The sequence below is a fragment of the Falco naumanni genome, chromosome 5, assembly GCF_017639655.2.
Source record: "Falco naumanni isolate bFalNau1 chromosome 5, bFalNau1.pat, whole genome shotgun sequence".
NCBI classification, from domain to species: Eukaryota; Metazoa; Chordata; class Aves; order Falconiformes; family Falconidae; genus Falco; species Falco naumanni.
The window spans coordinates 25125328-25145367 of record NC_054058.1 but is presented as its reverse complement, the minus strand read 5'-3'; the positions used below and the strand labels follow the sequence as shown (position 1 = coordinate 25145367).

Below are 20040 nucleotides of genomic sequence, written 5' to 3'. Positions count from 1 at the left end.
TTGGATCTCAAGTTTTGCTTCAGATTTGACTAATGTTTTGCTGGTAGTGTTGTCTTAGAAGAACAGGCAGGATCCTCCCTGAACATCTGTCCCTTGTTCTGTGTCTGGAGACAATTGGCACCCCCTCTGAGTACATGCTACCGATGGGTATATGCTCACAGGATGTTGAAACTAGACGTAACTAAACAATGTTCTGTCATTTGAGAGACAAAAGTAATATGCTAAGTACTTCCCTCCCCTCCCCGACATATAGATGTTCTAAGCATAACATTGATCTGTATTACCTCTGAGGTGCCCTTATTGCAGGGGAATAAAATAAGGGCCACCTACAGCCACCTGTCCTTCTGCACAAGCTTTCTTCTGACTCAGGTTTGTGGACATTTTTTGCACAAACTTCCCCTAGACATGTGGCCTTCCTCTTGCCCTAGTTATGGGGATTTGGGGTAAGATGCAGTGGAGTGGAACAAACTAGAGCCTGAAGTTGACCGAACCACCCTGTCTGTCTCCCTTTGTCTTCTCTGCCACTCTTGTCGAAGTCCACTCCTCAACCCCTTCTGGTTCTGCACTTTCTTCCCTAACATCCAAGCCTCCTCCTCTGCCCTGGACTCACAGCTTTAAACATCACTTACCAGCATCTCATCCCTTATTCTTTATGAATGCCAGAGCCCTTCTGACATCCTGTGCCTGCACTGCCTGTTGGACTGTAAGTTCTCTAGGGCACAACGTGCTGCCATGCTTTGCGTAGGGCTCAGGCTGTGGCTGGTCCTTAGGCAGTGCTGGGAAAAAAAATAATTAACAATAATAACGCAACTTCTTCATTGCATACATGAGTATCAATTACTATCATAGGTTAAAATGGTGCCTTTTTATACAGCTGCACTGAACTAGCATCTCTTATTGATGCGCCTTGAACTGGTCTGTAAGGGAAGGCTGGATTGCAAAGGTCTCTGTCCTAAGTGTCACTGGGAAGACTGTTATCTATTAATTCCAAAATGCCATTTGTAGCATTACATCCACACAGTTTGGCACACTCATGGTAATTGCCTTTGCTGACAGGGAAAGGAAGAGCAGGGCAGGGAAGGGAAAAGAGAAGAGAAGAGAAGAGAAGAGAAGAGAAGAGAAGAGAAGAGAAGAGAAGAGAAGAGAAGAGAAGAGAAGAGAAGAGAAGAGAAGAGAAGAGAAGAGAAGAGAAGAGAAGAGAAGAGAAGAGAAGAGAAGAGAAGAGAAGAGAAGAGAAGAAAAAAGGAAAGGAGAGGAGAGGAGAGGAGAGGAGAGGAGAGAAGAGGAGAGGAGAGGAGAGAAGAGGAGAGGAGAGGAGAGAAAAGAAAAAAGAAAAGAAAAGAAAAGAAAAGAAAAGGAAAAGAAAAGAAGAAAGAAAAAAGAAAAGAAAAGAAAAGAAAAGAAAAGAAAAGAAAAGAAAAGAAAAGAAAAGAAAAGAAAAGAAAAGAAAAGAAAAGAAAAGAAAAGAAAAGAAAAGAAAAGAAAAGAAAAGAAAAGAAAAGAAAAGAAAAGAAAAGAAAAGGAAAAGAAAAGAAGAAAGAAAAAAGAAAAGAAAAGAAAAGAAAAGAAAAGAAAAGAAAAGAAAAGAAAAGAAAAGAAAAGAAAAGAAAAGAAAAGAAAAGAAAAGAAAAGAAAAGAAAAAAGAAAAGAAAAGAGAAAAACCTTGCATGTTTATGAAATGATTGTACATACAAGGGAAAAAAGGTAGACAACAAAAAATAGGCAAGAGACTAGAAACTTCCTGGAGTGGAGCATAGATGAGGATAGTGTTTCACATGCATGTTTTTATTCTGTGGCTCCTTTCCATGTCCCCACAGCACCCCCGACTCTGTGAGTCCTGAGCAGGGCTGACCTTGCTGAACATGTGAGATCTGACGAGAGTATAGCACACAGCAATATGGCTGCAGGCTAATGCTTTTATTTTTGTAACTGTATATTCCTAAGAGCATGGTAACAGGAGTTAGGGATCAAATCCATGCTTCTTGCATAACTGAACAGAGTATTCCTGCTAGACTGCCTGGCAAGAGATGAAACATCCCATACCAGGCCTTTAAAAAAAAGGAAAGGAAGAAGTATTAAGAACAGCCATGGTCATAAGAGAAAAGCAACAAGTGTTCTAAGGCATCCACTTACAGGCACAAATTACTTGTTTAATTTAAAGTCAACACATACAAGACTCATCGAATTTTGAGTACTGTCCTATTTGCCATGCAATCCCGGTTACCATTGCATATTCAAACCAAAATCCAGCTATCCAAACCCTCTCCACTTTGTTGCAGACATGAACCCCATTGCTGGCTGTTCTTCTATTGCTATAGTGAGGTTAGGAGTTGTCATGGACTGACTAATCCCACTCTGCCACGTGAAGAGGACATTAACCCAAGGATAAAGGAGCCAGCTACAACTACCACCTACCATGTTACTCAGTCAGCATGAACATCACTCTTCTTTTGATTCTGACCACCTCTATTAAGTTCCTTTAGAACAATGTGGGTGCTAAATATTGACACTGTTTCCAAAAAAATTGAAGTTTAATATTTTTTTGTCATTCTGAAAGGCTCAAATAAATGGCAGCATTCTGATGAAAATTCGCTGCATTTCCTACCTGGCTTTGGATGTGCCTTTTTTTTTTTTTTTTTCATTCTTTGGGACTTTTAATTCCTAAAAGAAGAGAGGCAAGGGGAAATAGAGAGAGAGATGGAATTTCCAAGAACATTTCTTCCTTGTTAAAAAATTGCTCTTTTAAAAATTAATATTTTTCAAATCACGTATATTTAAACCAGGAGCTTTTAATAGCATTTTATCAGTTACCTATATTAGCTTCACTGTTTTTAAATGTACATTTTAATGCTTCAAGACATAAGTCATTGCTGGATACAAATGAAAGGATTTCTGAATATATCTGGAAAGTTAATAAAAAGAGAAGCATGAAAAGATGCAAGACCCTACATTAAAGATTAGACTTAAATTTAACTGGAGAGAGAAAAAGATGTTCTATTAAAAGCCTACTGAAAATATTAGTGTATATTAAGAACCTGCAGACAAATGCTTGTCTAAATAGTGACAGCAGGACACTCAATACATTTTAGGACTGTCTGCTTCCAAACAGAAAAATGAGGAGTGAAAGCAAAAAAAACCCCACCCAAACCCCAAAACCTTTTATGAAATAATTAGTTTTAATTATTGTCTCTATCAGTTAGGACTCAGTCCTGCATCATTTAATTATGCTTTTGACATTGCCTCCTAGAAAAATATTTCAGAAAATGAAGTAACACATGGTAAAGAAAAACTTGCACTGAAAAAAATCCTTAAAAAAAAAATCTTGTTCCTGCAGAGTTAGTTTCAAGCTGGAAATGACTTTTCAAATATGAAAACTAAGTTACAGGAATCAATACTCCTTGGGAATGAGACTCACCCTCTTTGCTGTCAATGGCAAGCTCCTATTTTAGGATTTAAGTGGGTGTTCAAATGGTTGGACTGTGTGAATAATTGATTATTCGATTCAGTTGTTGAACCAAAAAATTAAACTCTGCTTTTTTCCAAAGTCAACCCTAAAACACTGTTTTCAGTGTATTTGGTAAATAATAAAACCTCCATATTTTTAGGTTAAGCTATTTGCTATTTGTTTGGTTGGAACCAACTTTAGTTCTGCCTTTTTTTCCCAGGTATATGCAATAAAAGCAAAGGACTAGATTCATAGGAGAGCCTAGCCATCACTGTCAGAGATGGTTTTACAATTTCTACTCAGCTGGAAATTGAGTGAAAATTTGAAATCCTTCCCTGAAATATTTTCTTTGTGAATAAGCAGTGAAATACATGTTAAGCATTTCCACTGACGTTATTACTCTTGCATTTCAATCTTTCAAATGCTTTCTATTGCTGTTAAGTATTCACATGAAGTTATTTCATTTCAAAGCTTACCATATCAGGCTATTATAATTCCTCTGTGCTGCAGGCCAAATTTCCTGGTGGTCTTTAAAATTATGCCATATTAACTACCTTGTAATAACTGTATACCAAGATGCCATGTTAATTTCACAGGATTTTTCTCTAGAAACATGAATTTGTTTTGCATCTGTATTATAACATCAGGTCCCTACTTAATTCTATTTCTAAGACCTACAGCTATAATCTTTCTACTCATTTACAAAGTAGTAGGATATATAACTCCCGCTTCAGCCCTTAATTCGCCCCTCTGTTTTAGAGAGATGTGAACAGGCAAAAATAATAGTGTGCAACACAACATCCCTTTTAACAGTATCATTGTCTTTGTTCCGTAATAAAACCAGTGCATTTATTTAATAAATATTTCTAACAGTACTTCTATGTGCTAGCTAAACTGCATTGCTCATTCTTTAAAAAATAGTCAAGTTAAGTATTAATAACTAACTACTTCAGGTTTTAATTTCTTCCCTGTTCTTGGGAGAAGACAAAGGGTTTAGAAAAAAGACACCCTCAAAACTCACAAGTCTGGGGCGTTTCATACCAACTGGAGAGCAGGAAGGGAGTGCACCTTATGATCCCATGTTAAAGCCTCTTCTCTGAGAAATGGGTTACATTTGTGCACCCCTCTGGCATGTGACATTGGATCATTCTGTCATGGTCCATCTGAGCATCCTGACTGGGAGCTGCTGAACAGGACAGTAGCTCAGTGATGGTGTAGGATTCACCTGTGTCCCCATCACCTTATGACTTCATCTAGGGCACCTAAACAATTTGTTTGAAAATACATTGAAAAGAAGCATTTTATCATTTCTATAATATTGTCCTCATTGTTTTAAATGTCCAAAATATTCAGTGAGTACACCTCAAATTCACAGATTATTTTGCATTGACAGAATATTTATTTTGGCAAACAAACAATTTATGACAATTCACTACATCCATTTCAACACGGCCTTCAGTAGTAAGTGAGCATATCCATTAACATGAGCCGGAACCAAGAATTTTCATCAGGAAGGAAGACAGGAACACAGCCAAGTTCCTAACCTCTCAGCTCAGGCTGAACTTCAATCAGCAATGAAAGGTGTATTCTCAGATCTGTACGGATCATGAATATGTCCTTGAATTTCCCATTGAATGCAGAAAACCAGGGTTGAGCCCAGAAATCCCTTGTTTGTTCGAGGGGGCCTCTCTATCTACATTTGTCCAAGTATTTTGCTGCCAGGCAGAGATGCTGAGCTGGATTGCTAAAGATAAGCTGCATCCTGCACTGAATGGTGAGACAGCACAGGTGCCCTCTGCCTGCAAAGCCTTGGGGTACTCCTGCCTTTAAAGCGGGCGGTTGTGGATGCATCCGTGTACAGTGCAGGGGACTTAGAGACTTGACCTTTCTGGCATGCAGGGAAGTAGGCTAAGCACAGAGATGGCCAGGACAGGTAAGTCAAACAGCATTAGGAGCAAGAAGCTGGCTTGTAAGGAAAAGACTCAAAGGATTCAGGACCTTCACAAAAAAACTTGCTGTGGGTGGGAAAGAATATCTGAAAGGATCCAAATATATAAACATAAAGGAAGAGAAGGATTTTTTTTGGGGTATGTCAAAATGAGTAAGTAGGACTTATCAGAAGGCAAATGAAAATATAAAACCACCTACAAGAATATTCCTTAAAATTCACACTGGCCTGGCAGTGATGGCACTAGCTCCAGTAGGGAATAAGGGCAGCAACTGCCTCTTATGCTGGCTGGTATTTCCAGTTGAGAGTTCTTGATTTTATTTTGGGCTTTATTCCCTATAGCCATGCAAAATACTCTACCCTGTCTCTGTCACTGCAAAGTACTTCATATTCACCACTACCTCAGAACCACTAGAAAAGCAATATAGATGTCATGCAGGGTGAAATCTCAGCTGCCACTAAAGTCACTGTGAGTTTTACTCTCTGAAAGCACGTAGTGAACCCTTGCATTTAGCTCTGCTTAGCTTGACTCTTACCCGTAAGAGAGGGTTTTAATCTTTCAGGAGCCCACTGAACAGTTCGCTAGCTGTAGCACAGCTGTTTAAGCAGGACAGGTTCCAATCAGGGCTACCTACCAGTTCAGCCGAAGCAGCAGTGACACCGCTGGAAGTACCAGTAGTGATGAAGAGGGTTAACTAGCATGTTGGGTGGTAAAAATGCCAGCATTTGCCAGAACATCTCCACTTTGGGTCCCATCACAATAGCTCCCTGGGTTTATCTCAACCAGCACTATCAGTGATGAGATAGTTTTTGCGCCTACTCCTCTTTGAAGACCAAGCCAGGACAGGCAGACTGTCACATTATGAGTGCCTCCTGTCCCTCTTTGAATATAGGCAGCAGGATCTTGGCATTGGGTATGCACCATTACTTTCATAGAAGGGAAGGAAATAAAAAAAATTAGTTTCAGAACCAATACTGTCTCGGTCACATTCAGTATTTTATAGGCCTGTTTTTTCAGTTTGGTGTAATAATATTTATATCCTGAAATCTATGCTGTGAAACATACAGAATGTACGTTACGGAAGAATTCCCACTGCTGCTACAACCTCAGCCTCTCTGTTTCCAGAAGCTCAGGACTGTACATCCATCACCTGCACAATGCGCTAGTATGGGTTTGCGCTAAGAAACAACTCTTTTTATTTAGCTCATCCTGAAATTTAACTTTGGTTCACTTTTAAAAATGACTGGCTTCATTCTGCAACCACCAGAGTTGAAGAATAAATACTCTGTCACATTTTTTCAGCACACCAAAACTCATGCCATACCAACAAAGTGTTAACTACATCTGAAAGACTGGCAAAAGGAGGTAAATGGCAACTGCAGGCTGATGTTCCAGCTATACAGATTTTTCTGCTTGGCTTGAACCCACTGATTTCAAAATGAGGCCTCTTGCACCTGCTTGCCTGGAGCAGCTTATAGGATTGGGGTCAGAACTGCAGCTACCAGGGGAAGCCTCTCCCTCAACTGTGCCTTCAGTTTTTTCTTATCACCATCATGCTTATATCATCTTTAGTAGCACTAATGCAGCCTGATCTCTCTAAACTATGTCATACTAGTAGAAAGGGAAAAAAAAATGCTTGCCTTCTCTCTTCTTCTTTGTACTCTCCTTTATTTTCTTCCCCCCCCCCCTTTTTTTTTTTTTTTAATTTGTGAGGTATGATGACCTCTGTGAGAGTGCCAGATTTATTTTGGCAGATTTGGCTGATAATTCATATCTACTAGAACTGAGAGACATGATCTGAATTTGGGATGTCTCTGTATTAATCATCTGTTTGTTATCTTAATAAATATTTGTGAAATATTTATCTGACACAGATGACATGTTTATTATTACAAATATGCTTATTGGTCATGATTCACACCAGTCTCTATTATTTTGGACAGTTTTCATTTATCTGTAGGCAGTTCATGCTGGTTTATATATTCTGTCACAGTTGGTTGTGTTTTGCCTTTTTGTGCTGATCCCTGTAAAAACACAGCACATAAGAAATTAAAAACCAATGAGAATGTTTCCAAAATCATCATTCTACCACATCCATCCAGCAGTAATTTAAATGTCTATGAAACAGAGTACAAACCTGAACAAGAGTACAAACCTGAACAGATGGGAAGCTTTTAAACAAATCATAACTCAAGACATCAGCAAATAGCTCTGGCTCCTTTAGGATTCAGATCTGAAACTAGGACAGTCAATGGAAAGATGCATGTTGTCTTTTGACCAGGTCCCAGGTATCTATGTGCTCCTGCACAGTGACATCTTTGGAGACAGAATTCTGTTTCTGATGTGTCCTTGAACCCTCAGTCAGGTTTGTGATGCTGGCCTTGTACATGCTCAGTTCTGCACAGAAAGAGTGTTAGGTAAGTACAGCTGGAGCAAAGATCTGTTGCTCCCTGCTACAGGATGATATGAATGTTAAAAATGCAGACAAGTTCAAGATGAGACCAGACAAAGTGACAGAAAACTACTGAGGGTTCTTTTTTTTAATGCAAGGGTATCATCTCTGGCTCAGGAAGTCTGGTTGGAAGCACATTTTGGGAAAGTATCACTTTGTGCTGCTCTTACTGTAATTCTCTTTCCTAGGCAGCTGATTTTTGTTATTTATATGCTCTTAAAATCTTACGCAGTGGACCTCAACCTAACTTTCAAGTTCTGAGTCTTCCTTTTGACCATAGTCAGTGTGTCTTTATAACAAATACTGATGCATTGTCTTCAGTTTACTGAGAAGTACTTCAGATACCTCCTGCCCTCACACTTTCTGCCTCCTTCTACACATTCACTTTTATTCCACAACTTCCGTCTCAGTCTTGCCTGCAAAACAAACATCAGCCTTCCCCCTGCCTACATTCTGCCCACACCAGCGACAAATAGCCTAGCATCCTCCGCTCCCTGCCCCCGGTCAATTCTCACCAGTCTCCCTAGGTATCATGCTTCCCAACACACACACTGGTTGTCTCTCCCCACCATCCAGCCACTGTTACTGCTTCTGGCTTCTAAGCCCTTCCTTCCTCCAGGGGCAAGACCCTCTTATCCTTTGCTATTTCTCTCTCCACCTTCCCAGGGTGAGCGCTGCGGAGTGCTGCAGAGGGAAGGAGTAACTGAACCGTCATCTCTGCACGGGATGGAGAGGAGAAGCAGTGCTGCTGTGAGCTTTTGGGAATTTCTCTCATTTCCCTCTTTTATAAATGAGTGTAGTGTTTGAGAAAATACTTCCGCTCACTATCTGAAAAGGTCTTCTAGATTTCTTCTACTTATGAGATGGGCAAAAAAGCTAGCTAGCTCATCAGCGGGGAATTTCTCTCCAGCCAAATTAAACACTCTGTTTTGACTGCTTGCCTTGTCACTAGATTGGCTTCAACCATTGCCACAATCCCATCAGTTGTGAAGAAATTCACAGGACAGAATGGCTTGCACCTAGATCTTAACCTTCTGTTAAGCTGATGCATGCAACACAAAAACTAGACCTGTGATCTGCCACCATGACCTACCTCCTGGTCTTTACATCTGAGTGTCCCAAAACAGAATGGTCTTTTGTGCCCTTTGCCAGAGGCTCTGTAGACAGAGGTTCTACCGTATGGAGCCAGTTGCAGCAATGTGGATGGTGGCAGCTGTCTGAAGCAATTCTGCTATGTTCCTCAAGGAAGAGTCCGGAGCAAGTTCTGTTGGTTTTGTGTCACAGGATCCTTTTTGTCTCTTCATTTGCTCCTTGAAATTCTTTCAGTCACCAAAATAGAACACAGAAATATTTACCACAAGTCAGCATGTCTGAGCACAAGGGATCCTGTCTGTAAGCAGATTTGAAGGCAAAGGTTAACCTGAGCAGAAGCCTGACCCCATAAATAATGATCAACAAGAGACAGGAATGCATCTGACCAGCGACCTCTTCAGCAAATATTTGGCCTGCCTGTAGTTGGACCACACTGTGTATCATCAAGTCTGAAGGATTACCTCAAAAGCAAGAAAAAAAAGCCCAAAAGACTTAAGTTTTAAAAAACTGCATTATTTAGAGTTGAGTCCAGTCCGTTTAGCTTGCTAAAAATAATACCATCAGGTGATCTGCCCAGTCACCTTCAAGGAGAGAAAAGCTTTAGGACTAAGGAGCTCTTTACCCTAGTGGAGAACAGCACAAATACTCATGGCTGGAAAGCAAAAAGGATAAATTCAACTGAGAAAAATATTTCAAGTTGTCAACAATGACAGAGATTAACTACAGTGACAAAATGTCAAGGAATGAGACAAATTCTCTACCTTTCACTATCTTCACAGTGGTACCAGAGGCATTTCTGGAGATAGGGTTTTCTTAAACTCATGTTCCAAGCTGTATGAGGTTATATGGCATGTAGCACATCAGGCCACATGCTTTATTGATTTGTCCTGCCCTTATTTTCCCTGAGAAGTCAGCATCTGCTTACCCCTGTTACACAACAGACTAAACAAGCCACGCTTTCAAGGTGAAACAGGACGCCACCGAGGGCCTGTAAGCAAAGTGGGCTCTCTTTGAGTAAAACCAAGAGGAGTCCTCTGCTACCTTCATCCTTAGTCCTGCACCTAAAAGCCCGGTGGTATGCTCTGCAGTCCTACCTACATTCTTTAAACTGAAATCTGCAACAAGGTGAATTCCCTCTGTCGTCTTGGGGCTGTTGTTAATTCATAGGGATATCACAACATCAGAAGCACAGGGAAAATATCTTGTTCTATAAATGAAACGTAAAGAGCTGAGATGTGGTAAGGACAAATACTAAAGATTCTTTCTATGTTCATTTGGGTTTTTTTTCTCTTCAGTGGAGTATAGCTAGGTTGACATATAAATATTTTAAACAGCTGCTCATCAGATAAATGGTATATTGTAGCCTTAGCTGAAACGTATCCTGTTTGCTCATGTTTTCTGTTTTCTTGACAGTATTTGATCTCTGACATTGCAGAAAAACCTTCTAGTTGGACTATGGGTTTAGATTTAACATTATTCCATTTCCCTCCCTCCCCCCCGCTTTTTTTCTGTGTAGCTTATGCAAGGTCAGATTACACAAACCTGTCCCATCTGAAAATCTCCATGTAATTCAGTAGAACTAGTAAGATAAGATTTAGAGAATCAACCTCATATTTCATTTTTTCATTTTACTGCAGTATTTACAAAGGACTGAACAACTGTCAGTTCAAACAAAAACCTGACTGACTGAAGAAAATGTCTCTGTGTAGCTTTTGCTCTCTAGAATTAATCAATTAAGTGGTCAAAGCTTAATTTCATGAGAAAGACAGGAGATAATGTAACATTTAGCAACATTTAAAGGAATGTGCATTCTAAAGAGGGACCTTGATTCTTTTTAATGTGCAGTAAATGATGCAAGGCTGCCAATAGCACAGTTCAAATACAGTCAAGATTTTAAAATGTGTCAAAACTACACATCGCAGCTAAAGCTACAATACAGAATTTGTACCTTTTCCCTGATGAGCAGCTGTTTTAAAATATTTATATGTCAACCTAGCTATACTCCACTGAAGAGAAAAAAAACCCAAACCAACATAGAAAGAATCTGAAGTATTTGTCCTTACCACATCTCAGCTCTTTACGTTTCATTTATAGAACAAGATATTTTCCCTGTGCTTCTGATGTTGTGATATCCCTATGAATTAACAACTCAACAGCCCCAAGATGACAGAGGGAATTCACCTTGTTGCAGATTTCAGTTTAAAGAATGTAGGTAGGACTGCAGAGCATACCACCGGGCTTTTAGGTGCAGGACTAAGGATGAAGGTAGCAGAGGACTCCTCTTGGCTTTACTCAATGCTCACCTGAAGCAGAGAAAGCACTGCTGTTGATTCCAACAGTTTCTAATTACAGAGCCTCAGTGGCATCCTACGTGATTGTGGGCAACACACTTTACATGGTCTTAGCTTCATTTTATCCATCTGTTTAACAGGTGTAAGCAGATAGTGACTTGGCTTAGACTCAAGATGGTGAAACATCTCTCATTGATCTGAATAGTTTTGGATGAGGCCTCAAGTGAAAGAAGCGTGAGTGAAAGAAGCATTCAGGAGATGCAGATTTTTTTCCCCAGCCATGAATTATGCATGAGTACATTGTGATTGTCTTGATTCTAACCTCTATTTTGAAATTATTCATCTGATTCCTGCAGATTCTTTTTGGTCTGTAGGCTGTTTGCAAGCAGTTCTGAGAATCTCTACTGAAGCAGCTGCTAACTTCCAGGTGGGGCTGAAAACGCCCCATCTTCCCCCAGAAATCAGAATGGAAGGTGGCAACACAAGACTGTGATCCTTGTGTCTCTTCCCTCCCATCTTTAATTCTGTATTTTTTATATGATTTGTGTTATGCTTCCTCGTACATTTCTCTTAAGAACTGGATGAGAACACATCTGGTGGGAAACTCTGGCTATGGGGATTTCACTCAAGGTTCTGCCATGGTTTTGAGAGACAGGAAGCAGGGGAGAAAACATTAGGTAAATTAAGGTGGGTTGACCAGCATGAAATCTGCCTTTTCTTGAGTACTAAGGACTCGACCTTGAATACTAATAATCTTTGTTGTATTTGGATGTGCTTGTACACAATTCTCCTCCTAAAAGAAAGACAATTGAAACAAATACCTTATAGAAGTACAAAAAACCTTACCATAAGCTCATAAGCTTATGACAAGAAGACCATAAAATCATAGCTGGGAACCTAAGCTATATGCCCTGCATCTCAAACTGGTGGGAATTTGGATGCTGAATTACCAGGAGAAAGTTGTTACCTTGCACGGCCTGGGCATGGAAGGTGGAGGAGAATGGGGTCAAATGCATGAAGTGGGAAGAAGACTGACTGGATTTACTGTGGGGAGCTCCTGTCCAGAAGAGATAGAGCATAACTGAAAGGATGGAAGTGCCTTGAACAGAATTTCACATGTTAAAACACGGGAAGTCTCTACCTGTCAAAAGGCTGGAGTGATTTGTTTGCATCATGTTTCAGTGAACTGTTGCAAATTAAAGTGGGATTAGGACCTCTCAGAAAATGTTACAAGAACACTCTGCAGTGAAATTTTTTCTGCAAATGAAATACGTGAATAAGGTACTACTTTCCCTATCATGTATGCTTATTAGTACACCCTTATTTATGCATTCACTCTACTCTGACAGAATTCAATAGCTAAATAAATATAAAGTTAAAGCCCGTAGTATTAGACCTTTCCATTAAATCCTGGGGCCTGACTCATTTGCATTTTGTTTTGTTTTTATAATGCATACTTACTTTAATTATGACTGCTGCACTTTATTTGTAATTGTCTGTGCAATGCCCAAGTACCTTGCTAAGTGGATAAGGGAAGCACTTTATTCCATAATAACATACTTAATCCATTATTATTCATTATTTTTTTTCTGGAATGGACTGAAAAGACTCAGTACTTTGAAAAATACAATAACAACATTATCTATGGCAAAAATAATTTTTAACAGAATTCATACTTTTCTTATTTTCATCATTGTTTTTCTCTAGGTATCGTCTCTCCTAAAGAGAGAAGCAGCAGTATTTAATGTCCTGAAGATTGGGCTAAATGCCAAAGATGTTTGAAATCAGAGATACATCGTCCCCCAGGCTTCTTGCGTGGCTTTTGACAAGTCATTTAACCACTCTGTGTCCTTATTGCCCTGTTTCTGATGGCCGCAATCCTACCATTCACCTTCCATAGAACAGTAAAGCTTACTTCACTAACGCTCAGAGCTTTGCAAATCATGGAGGCTAGGTATTGTAGCAGCATAATCGAAGGGACACAATGATGGCTGGATAAAGAGGAGGTGTTTCCTAGCTATGCAGGATTCTTGCTTATTGAGTGAAAGAAGACATTCAGTTTCTTGTTATATCCTTGCAGATCCCTCCTGAACAAATACACAGTCTTCCTTGAATTTTCTTATTACAGAGGTATTACTGCTTGGAGTTTTGTAAGGAGATCCTTGCACAGTCTCTCATGGTAGGCACAAAAGCATTCTGCCTCATTTTCCTTTGGCAAATGCTCTCTGTAGGAACCTGGAAGGTCAGCGCTGGTCTTACCATTTTGGTCCACCAGTCACCACACCCTCACAGGAAACAGGTTGCTTTCTGATTCTCCTAGCCTGCTTGTTTTTGGCTTACCAATCCATGGCTGTAGGTCTCTGTTTAATTTATGACAAAGATTTATTAGTAGAAACTAGGCTATTGAGGCTGGTCAACCAAATTAAAGGTGCAGAAAATGTGAATACATCACGTCTGCTCCATGGAGTGTGTCACATCTCCTGTCACATCTTCTGATAGGCATTCAAGACTTCCCAAGCTGTTTTGCCCCATCCCCAGTCATCCAAACCAGGATGACTTTTTCTTTATAGTTAGTATTCCCTTAAGAATACACGCCCCAACCTGGCTGACCATACCTGGATAGGCCAGTGTGATGTCTATCACCCTTATTTCTTCATCGCTTTTATCCAGCTGAGCTGGAAAGGAATGTGATGTCCACTGCAAAGATGAAACACTGCACAAGGCTTGCCTTAAGAGTTAAACCAGCCTCCTCTGTTCTGCAGGATAAAAAAATCTCCACCTGAAGTCTGTCCTAATAGGGATGAGGTGGCTCTGGGTGTGTGTACGTACCTATTTGAGCATATTCATGGCCATCCCTTGTTGTTTCACAGAATGTATTATGCCAAAACCATGTTATTTCCATCGGTGTCCCTGTACTCTGTTTCTGTGAGGCAAGACTGAAATTATGCTGTTCAGTACTGCCTCTGAAAGGAGACAGCATACCAGCACAATTTCCCAAACAATCATTTCCCCAAATATAGCTTAGGTGTTTTCACCTCCCCTGTCTTTCTGCTTCTGCCTTTTTTCTCATTCCCCTATAACCATCCCTCTCCTTGCTAAATAATGCCAGTTCCTGCTCAGTCAATCCCCTGTCACAAAACATTAATGACACACTAGGCAATGACATAGAGGAGGGTGTCTCCTAAAACTTTCCAATAAAATCTTAAGTGTGTGGGATGTGAATGCTCTTGCTCCTTAGAGTTCACTCTGGGGTCTTCCCCCAACACTCAGGGGACATATGGCAGTGTTTCATGATCCCCCAAAGCCATATCTCAGTGCTTGCAAGAGAACTGTGAATAAGCAGTTCTTTTTTAGGAGTTTGTGAACAGCTTCTAATCCTGGTGATACTGTTTGCATCAGTTTACATTCCCAAGGCTATCTGTGAACAGAAAAGACTGGAAATACACCTTTCAGCTCATCTGAAACAGAGATTCTCCTTTACATTTCTTGGTTCCTCACTTCAGGAACTCTTTGCTATGGTGCAGGTTTTGCTGATCTGAAAAGGCAAAACAAGAGTAGTTCTATGTTCAAATTCACCTACTTAAAACCAGTTACTTTTTGTTCTGTGGCCTTGCATCTTTTGTGTGCTCAATCAAATCTACTGACATGCTTGCCTAAAACCAGGTCTGACTGCTCGTTACACCTCCTGCATCTTCAGCACCTGCAGTTGACTGGAAAGGAGACTGCTTTTTTACCCTCTATGGAAATCATCAACATTCTTAATGGATTTACACAGGAGCTCCTGAAAGTAAGTTTATTCCCCTTACCCAGGTTACTTATTGGTGAATAGAAAGCACACAGTTTCCCAGAACTAAGGTTCTAAGTTTGTGAACTCTGAAGACTGTGGATGAGGAACGGCAAGGGAAGGTATTTCTTGAGAAATGCAGGAAACATGCACGGAGCCTAACAACAAAGGTCCTGCCTGCCACTTCTGTGGTGTTATATCCACAGCCCCCACACCTCCCAGCAAAACTCCGCAGTAATCCCTACTTTGCTTCCAAAGAGCCTAAATGACACTGAAGACTCAAAGGAGTGACAAACTTGCAAGGAAGCAGCAGACTCCTCCAACATCCATTTTCCCCAGTAACTCCTTCCCCCAGGTTCAGATTTAGCCCGGCCTTCCGCATGCCTTATAAGAGGTAAGGGGAAAACAGGACCGTTATCAACAGGGCGGACAAAACCAGCCACCACTATTCAAGCCACTTCGGAGAAAAAAAAAAATCACTAAGTCGCCCTGGAAATAAAAAGATCAGCCGCACCTAGAGTGTCATTCGGGGAGGGGAGAAGAGCGGGTGCTGGAGAGGCCGCCCCGGGCTCCGCAGAGGGGCCTGGCTGGGCCCGGCTGGCGCTGCCCGCACCGGGCTCCCGCCCAGGGCTCCCCTCAAGCACCGGCCGCTCTGCCGCGGGCGAGGCGGCCCCACCCAGAGGCGGCCGGCGCGGAAGCGGGCGGCGGGACACCGTCACGCCGGCTTTCCCGTCACAAACGCCGGCTTTCCCCGCACAGACACCGCCCAGGCCCCGCTCCGGGACGGGACCCCCCCGCGGCCCCCGCCCCGCTGACCCCTCCCCGCGCCTGCGCGGCCCGGCCGGGGGCGGGGCTTCTGCGGCCGGCCCCGCCCCGCTCCCATTCCCCCGGCCTCGCCGTGCGTGGCGCGCGGGGGCAGGGGCAGGTGCGCGAGCCGCTCCCCCCCGCCTCCTCCCGCGAGAGCGCGCGCGCGCGGCGTGCGAGTGAGCCGCCATTGGTCGGGCGGGTGAGTGCGCGCGCGCGCGCGCGTGTGTGTGCGCGTGGGGCGGCGAGGCGCCTCCCCGCAGCCCGCGCCGCTCTCGCCGGAGCGCCGGCGGCCGGGCAGGGGGGCCCGGGCCGGCAGCCGGGGCATGGAGAGCCTGCTGGAGAACCCGGTGCGCGCCGTGCTCTACCTGAAGGAGCTCACCGCCATCGTGCAGAACCAGCAGAGCCTCATCCACACCCAGCGCCAGCGCATCGACGAGCTGGAGCGGCGGCTGGACGAGCTGAGCACCGAGAACCGCAGCCTCCGCGGGCAGCAGCCGGCCCCCGCCGAGCCGCCGGCGGCCCCCGCGCCGCCCCAGGGCCCCCCGCCCGAGCAGCCCCCGCCGCCGGGCCAGCCCGACCCGCTCCAGCACCACCAACAGCTCCCGGCGCAGCCGCCGCCGCCGCCGCCGGGCAAGCAGGCACCGGCGGGCCCCGGCGGCGGCGGCCGCGCTGCCGGCCACCAGCACCCCCCCCTGCAGCCCCACCAGCACCCCGCGGAGAAGGACGGCCGGGAGAAGGGCTGCTGCGCCGCCTTGCTCCAGCACAAGACCCCCCAGGCCATCGGCAAAGGCGTCCTGAGCCGGAGACCGGAGTGAGTGAGAGGGGCAAGGGGCGGAGGGGGGCAGCGGGCGCGTAGCGGGCGCTTCCCGGGCCCGGGTCCGGGGGCAGCCGGGTCGTACCCCTGCAGCCCTGTACCGGGAGGGGCCGTGGGTGGGTGTGTGGGGAATCCCCCCCCATGCATGCTCGCGGGGAGCGGGCAGAGCGCGAAGAGGAGCCAGGATGCTGCCGCTTGCAGGAGGCGTTTGCCCCCGAGTTCAGCGCCTTCATTGCTCGGTACGGGTGCCCGGGGCCCGTCGGGCTGCTCACCTGCGGTGCTCGCACCCGGCCGTGCCCTCATCGGCTGTCACCAATAAATAAGTCTTTGATCAAAGATGAGTGCGGTTTAGCCCAGGCAGGAGGGAGCTTTGCAAAGGACGGCAGCGTTGTGGCAGTTTCTGTTTGCCTTAAGTCGCTGGTATCTGTCAAAACCCCCACATCATCCCTGGAATGAGCTGGGATTTTCCTGCCCGCCTTGATTTAAGGAGTCTAGGGTATGCATTGTATCGCACATGATGTATATATGTCCATAGAGATACAGCTGCTGTACATATGTTTGACATTTAGGATGCTTATTGCACTTGTGTGTGGGTTGTCTGCTTTTTTTTTTTTTTTTTTCTTCTTTCTTCTTTTTTTGGTGAGTGGCACCTGACACAGATCCAGCTCTTCAAAAGGACAAAGTATTTTTTTGCTGGTCTTTCCTCTTCAGTGGAGAAAGCATGACTACTAGTACTGAATACTGATAATGCTCTACGTGCATGCATGTATAGTAAACAAGGATGAGCATTCCAGCACTATAGGTGTTGGAAGAGGCTACTATTGAAAGTAACATTTTCTTGGATTGTGTATCCAGTATATGCCATCGGTTCACCAGCTGGTAATTACAGCTGCAGGCAGTATTGTAATTTCCTTTGTTTAGGCACTTTGAAAGCAGGGGAATGTTTTCTGGTTGAAAGCCAGAGTTGGTGAAGTTAGAAGGAGAATGACCATATTTTCTGATGTGGCTTCTTTTGTGTAAGAAGGAAGCTAATATAAGTAGTGAAACTAGATCAGAATTTCTTTCCTAGAATGAACTCTCTCGGTTATAGTGATGTCAAAACAAATTAAGTACACAGCACACTGGATAGCCCAAAACATCTTCCTTGTCTCTTTTGACAGTTGAAATAAAAGGGACCTTTCTCTCTCATGCTTGTTTTGAATACACAAGCATAGCTGCAACAGAAAGCTGGATTTTTCAGATGGTGTAAGTAGAGTTACACCACATAGTAACAGCTAAGCATCTGTCCCATGATTCTATGAAAATCAGGCGAGAAATTAGTATTAAAGGAATATGTATGATCTAGGCACACTTGAGTCCCACAAGTAGATACATATATGTAAAATACTGCGCTGTAAGACTCAATTTTGCAATCACAACTTAAAGGAAGTAAGGCTACTCAGAGAATTAATACAGGTAGTAAGCATTTGCAGGATCTGGCCCTTATTCATCATGCAATAGGTGGAGTTTTAAAAAGAGGTAGGGCCAGATCCTGAACTTATGCTGATTGGTGTAAATCCAGAATTGCATAATTTAAGTCACTGAAGTCAAAACAGTAAGAAACCCATCTAAAAATGCATAATCAACCTCATTGTTTTTTCAATAGTGAATCCCTGCAGTGAAGGCTCTGTTAGAAACATCGTATCGGCAAGGGCTTTCCTTTCTTCTGAACAGAGTTTCTAACATACGTCATTACAGAGACCGAAGAATCAATTTCTATGCATAAGTCTAAATGCCTCCTCCTTATCTGAGCATTTTTTGTGGTGGGGTAAGAATTGTGGTTTTTTTTTTTTTTTCCTTCATACCAAAATGCACAAGGAGAAGTGCATTAAGAACACAGCTGATCACTGATATATCATACGATAATCTTTGTATTTCAGATAGATAGACGGATGGATGGTTGGAGCCTTTTTGTGGAAAGTCAGGGCTGCTGCTGGGGATAACAGAGCAATCCCTGCAGTGTTCTTCACTCAGGAAGATTAAAATAGACTGCTTCTGTTTCCTTCTATAGCTTAGGCAAACCAAAATCTTTGTATAGAAAAGGAAATATCAGAGAATGCAAAACAGTCTACATTTCTCACTCCTGCAGGTTCTTTTTTTTCCCCCCACTGATTGTATGTACTGGGTTTCATCCTCTCATCTCTGTTAGAAGGAAATCAAAGAGACTGCAGAATCTAACTTAAAGGCAACTTGGGTGGAGGGCAGGGAATCTTTCATCACCTATTGACAGTATGCCCAGTATCCCTTATGATCCAGGTCGCCAACCCGAGAGTTGTATTTTTGCTTTTGTGTGACACCAGGGGACATACTTTAATACCTACACAGAATAGGTATCTGCACTGTCTTCCTTCCTCCCTGTGCCTGAACATGTTTTTCCCTCTAATGTAAACCCTGAAATTCAGTGTTACCTAATTTTTTTTTCTCTTAGCCAAGAACATAGGAACTGGCTGTTCACTACAGAAAATGGCCACTCTAAACAAGAACAGAAAGGATATTTTAGCATGTCAGGATGCGGTGGCTGAAAGCAAGGGTTAAAGTGGCACCTGGGCAGTGCCCGGCTCTCGCTGCCCAGTAATGGAATTTCCTCTGCCTCTCATAAAACAGGAGGTTCTGGCAGCATGTTTCAGTGTACTTGTGCTGGCTCTTCTCACCTCAGACACAGCCCAGGGATTTTGCTCATTTTGAGTCAGGATTGAGGTTTTTTCGCAGCCCAACTCACCTCAGTCCCTGGATAGAAGTGAAGACCTTAGCTTTTGGACACATGTGGCTATTCTTGTCAGCTGGGGCAGTCTTCTGTAAGGGGCTTGGAATTAAAAACAAATGAAGCATCTCAATTATTTTAAAGAAAAGTTCAGTCTTATTTTTGTCGTCCACCTTTTAAAAAACTGCTAAGTTTTTTTTCTTTAAAAGCTTTTTTTTTTTTTTAAAAAGGGCCTACATTTTAAAAGGGAACAAATCAAAGCCCATGTCTAGAAAGGGAAGAATTCCTGAGTTATGAGGAGGCTCACTAATTGTTGCTGCATGTTGTTGTGTGAAAAAAGTAGCACTGAGCTTACCTGTGAAAAGAGAGGCAAAGAGAGATTTTTGCAGAGCTTCTCAGCAAGAATTAGGCTGATTATTATTCCGCGGCATCTGTCTCTTTCTACCTTAGCAGTCTATTGCATAAGCACCTCACAGCTTTAAAAACAAAAAAATAAGGTCATTCGTCATGGAATGTTTTGCTTCAAAAATACAGGTTGCCAAATTAGCATAGCTTAGATCACCCTTACTAGGCAGCCTCTTGTCTTGAGGGACCATCCCAAAGTGTCATCAAATCCTGTGAGTATAAATTTTCCTTCCCTTCTTTATCAAAATACTACCTTCTTTG

At 43.0% G+C, this 20040-nt stretch overlaps 1 protein-coding gene and 1 long non-coding RNA gene across 7 annotated transcripts in view; one reads left to right on the top strand and one right to left on the bottom strand.

The window, feature by feature from the left end:
- Nucleotides 1-7071: 7071 nt before the first annotated feature.
- Nucleotides 7072-9773, bottom strand: LOC121089651. 2 transcript variants are annotated; one of them, XR_005828297.1, is made up of 3 exons: nt 9700-9773; nt 8940-9165; nt 7072-7791 (listed from the first exon to the last, which is right to left on the bottom strand). It is a non-coding gene; the product is annotated as an uncharacterized LOC121089651 (long non-coding RNA). The 2 variants fall into 2 exon arrangements; XR_005828296.1 differs by lacking the exon at nt 9700-9773 and having other exon boundaries at nt 7072-7418; nt 7550-7791; nt 8940-9247.
- Nucleotides 9774-16041: 6268 nt separating this feature from the next.
- The window catches only part of IQSEC3 (IQ motif and Sec7 domain ArfGEF 3), a 106878-nt gene continuing 102879 nt past the window's right edge, over nt 16042-20040 (top strand). For all 5 annotated transcript variants that reach the window (XM_040595922.1, XM_040595925.1, XM_040595920.1 and 2 more), the window contains exon 1: nt 16042-16631. In XM_040595922.1, coding sequence (XP_040451856.1) covers nt 16144-16631 — 488 coding nt within the window. In that variant the 5' untranslated portion in view covers nt 16042-16143. The remainder of the gene's footprint in view (nt 16632-20040) is intronic.